We start from the raw sequence: 3,068 nt of genomic DNA, 5'->3' as shown, positions 1-3,068 counted from the left end.
ACACCTATCCCCGAACTCTCGCCTTGTCGACTATCTAATGAAATCCCTTGGTTCTCCATTCCAACCCATTGATCCGGGTCGCACATTCTTCAGGCGCACTGCCCTCCTCAATGCCCAGCGACCTGCGCGGCCAGAACACGATAGCTATCGTCCTCGGACCGCCTCGTTTGGCTCTTCAGAAGAGACATTACCGAAAAGCAGCAGCATCGAGAGCAGTCTGTCAGCAAGCCGCTCGTCGCCCTGAAGCCCAGACAGGAAGCCGTCGTCGTCGCGGCCGTAGGGCAAGCGGGAGCGCCGATTTGCCTGCGCAGGCGGCGATAAGCTCGCGGTTCTGCAGGTCAAGGTCTCCAGGCATTCGAAATGCATTTCAAGTTTCGATATCACCGAGAAATTGCAAAAGAAGGCGTGCAAGGCCTACATCGAGCTGGCCAGATCCGAAGTCTTGCTCGGCGCACCTAGGATATTGAACGAGCCGAACGAACACCTACGCCTCGCGGTTTCTGTCCTTTGCGCTTACGCTGGTGGTCAAGAGGAGCGCGAGAAGTGTGCGAAGGCGATACGCAGCGCCAGGGCGTCGCTGGTGATGCTGTTCGATGTTATGCGCCTGAGCTCGGCGCTGACCTTGTCCACCTTAGCGCCCCACCTCTGATTGCGCTGCGGGATCTGGTGTACTCGTCAGGCAAGGGGCCCACGCAGAGCAAGATGAGGCGGAGCACTTCGTGCCGGCCACCTGTATGGCGGACGGCGAGATCGAGAGCTATGCGTGGTGCGGGCGGACACTGAGTTGGCAGAGGCGGCGACATCTACCACAACTATCTAACCAAGGTACGTGGCATGTCCGCCGTTAGTTATCGGCGCTGACAGCCATCTTCTCTAGGTATCCTTCGTCGATATGAAGTCGAAGAAGAAGCACAAATCTGCGCGCATCTACAGTATCCGCCACGGCACCGTCCTCGTTGCTATGGATCCCACGCTTGAATCCACCGCCGTGACAGCGACGTCATCACATTCCGTCTACTTTACCCCTCGGCTCATGCCCTCTCCACCTTTCGACAAGGACACTCAGACTCCCTCGTCGATTCTGATCGCTATCGGCACCGAGTTAACGAGGAGATGGCCACTCTCCAAGGCTGACCTCCGTATACTACCGACGCCCTTTCGCAAACCTACCAACGGCTAATCGCGTCTCTATGTAGTGGGGCCTGGACCTTGTTGTGCCCACGGAGCATCGCCAAAATCACACAAGATGTGAACGACTGGTCAGACAAGATGATGTCGTCAGTGAACACGATCCCCTCGCTCTCGTGCTCTGGCCACCGCACCATCAAGTCTTCGTCCCTGCTTGACAACCTAGAGAAGGCGAGGAGAGCTCTAGCCAGTGCAACTGGAGCATGTTGGGAACTGAGGGACCTGGCAGCGTTGCCGATCGCCGCACGGAAGGAAAACACTATAGGCAGACGAAAGCGGTTGTTATTCCCTCCGGTCGCGGTCAACACGATACCGCGGACGACCAGGCCGAACGCCGCTGGCAATGGGCGAGGAGAAGCGGGGGTCGGTCGCGTTTGAAAAAACCGTGATGCGAACGACGGCGAGTTCGTGGGGTGCGGTTACCGGGGAAGTCGAGCGAGTTGTGGAGGAGGAGACGGAACTTTGGTCTGCTGTGTATGTGTCGCTTCGGTGTTAGCTGTGGTCGTGCATGGTTCTTGCCCTCATCACTGTATGGTGTCTGCTCGCAATACAGTCAATCCAAACCAGCTGTACCGCCTTGGGCTTGCTTTGTTTGTCTGCGAGAAAGAATGATTCTGTCTCTCGCTACATCTCGCTCACTGTTGTAGTCAATCTGCGTCACGCGGTGTTTTCGAAGTAGAGACGATACAAATGCAGTCGATACTATAAACACATTGCTATGTGCTATCAGTGCGCAAGCTTTCAAGATAACTACTCAACGACGAGAAATTGAGCCGAGTACCCTGCTTCCCAAACAGCACATCCTGCCCAAGGAATCCTGCTATGCCCTGCCAGTCTGCCGGAACCCAACAGAGCCGTGTCCGCCGAGTTGGCGTCAGTGAGAAGATCCAGTCGTCCTCGATGTAGTACATAGGCCAGGTGCGACGCGGGAGCCAAGAACGCGATGTCGTCGTCTGCGCATCTTCGTTGAGAGGCGCCCATAGCTGAACAACCCGTTTGTCGTCGTCAACTAAGACTCCGGAGCCGTCAGGGGACAGTCGCACGGTGCTGCCCCAGGTAGCCGAGCTGAGGACGAGGAGACAAGCGCCCGATTCAACGTCCCAGAGTCGCATGCCGTTGGGGTCAGAGGAAATGACGACGTCCCCACCAGGAGTAAAGGCGACCGACGACACCCAGTGCGTATGCCCTTCGAACGACTGAAGTAGCTCCCCTCCCTCTGCATTCCACATTATAACGCGACGATCATCACCTCCTGACGTGACGTGTTCTCCGTTAGGAGAGAAGGCGACTGAGCGCACCCAATCGTTATGTCCCCTGCACGTCGCTACACGTGCTCCGGTCGCGACGTCCCAAATGATGACAGTTGTATCGCCGGAGCCCGTTGCAATGCGTCTTCCGTCGAGGGAGAAGCCGACGGAGCGAATGACGTTACTGTGTCCGACAAACTCGCGGATGAGTTTGCCCATCGCGGCATCCCAGAGACAGGCAGAATCCTCTCCAACATTCCCGGCTCCGGAGATAGCCGGTGTGAGCAGGTATTGGTTGTCCGGCGAGAACATGATCGACGACGACTGGCCACCGAAGCAGTGCGGCATATAGCCCAACACGCCGCTCCACATCGACGTGTCCTGGAAAGAGGGGTACCACCAAGCCACGTCCAGCCCGCCTTCCCACCGAGCGCGCAGTGACCCAGAAGCCGCATCCCAGAGTGCCACCCCGCCACGATCTCCCTCTGATGCTGTAAGGATCGTCGCGTCGTCTGGTGAGAACGCTGCGTAGTGCGACTGTTCTGACGGTAAGGATAGAGGCTTGTATGCACGCTCCCACGCGTCTGTCTTGTACATCTCGATGGAATCGTTGTCGCGTACCAGCAGCGCACG

General features: G+C 57.4%; 2 protein-coding genes across 2 annotated transcripts; one reads left to right on the top strand and one right to left on the bottom strand.

The window, feature by feature from the left end:
• The first annotated feature begins 267 nt into the window (after positions 1 to 267).
• Positions 268 to 1,746, top strand: PHACADRAFT_266013 (uncharacterized protein). The gene is made up of 2 exons (XM_007402498.1): positions 268 to 825; positions 878 to 1,746. The coding sequence occupies exon 2, from the start codon at positions 893 to 895 to the stop codon at positions 1,178 to 1,180; it is 288 nt and encodes a 95-aa protein (XP_007402560.1). The 5' UTR covers positions 268 to 825; positions 878 to 892; the 3' UTR covers positions 1,181 to 1,746.
• A 113-nt stretch (positions 1,747 to 1,859) lies between these two features.
• PHACADRAFT_266008 (uncharacterized protein) lies at positions 1,860 to 3,068 on the bottom strand. Its single transcript, XM_007402497.1, has one exon. The coding sequence runs from the start codon at positions 3,030 to 3,032 to the stop codon at positions 1,905 to 1,907; it is 1,128 nt and encodes a 375-aa protein (XP_007402559.1). The 5' UTR covers positions 3,033 to 3,068; the 3' UTR covers positions 1,860 to 1,904.

This window comes from Phanerochaete carnosa (assembly GCF_000300595.1).
Source record: "Phanerochaete carnosa HHB-10118-sp unplaced genomic scaffold PHACAscaffold_196, whole genome shotgun sequence".
NCBI classification, from domain to species: Eukaryota; Fungi; Basidiomycota; class Agaricomycetes; order Polyporales; family Phanerochaetaceae; genus Phanerochaete; species Phanerochaete carnosa.
Note: the sequence above shows the minus strand (reverse complement) of the source record. Positions and strands in the feature narration are given on the sequence as shown.

Coding starts and splice junctions, on each gene's coding strand:
- PHACADRAFT_266013 (XM_007402498.1), top strand. CDS start 893: ATGAAGTCGAAGAAGAAGCACAAATCTGCGCGCATCTACAGTATCCGC.
- PHACADRAFT_266008 (XM_007402497.1), bottom strand. CDS start 3,032: ATGTACAAGACAGACGCGTGGGAGCGTGCATACAAGCCTCTATCCTTA.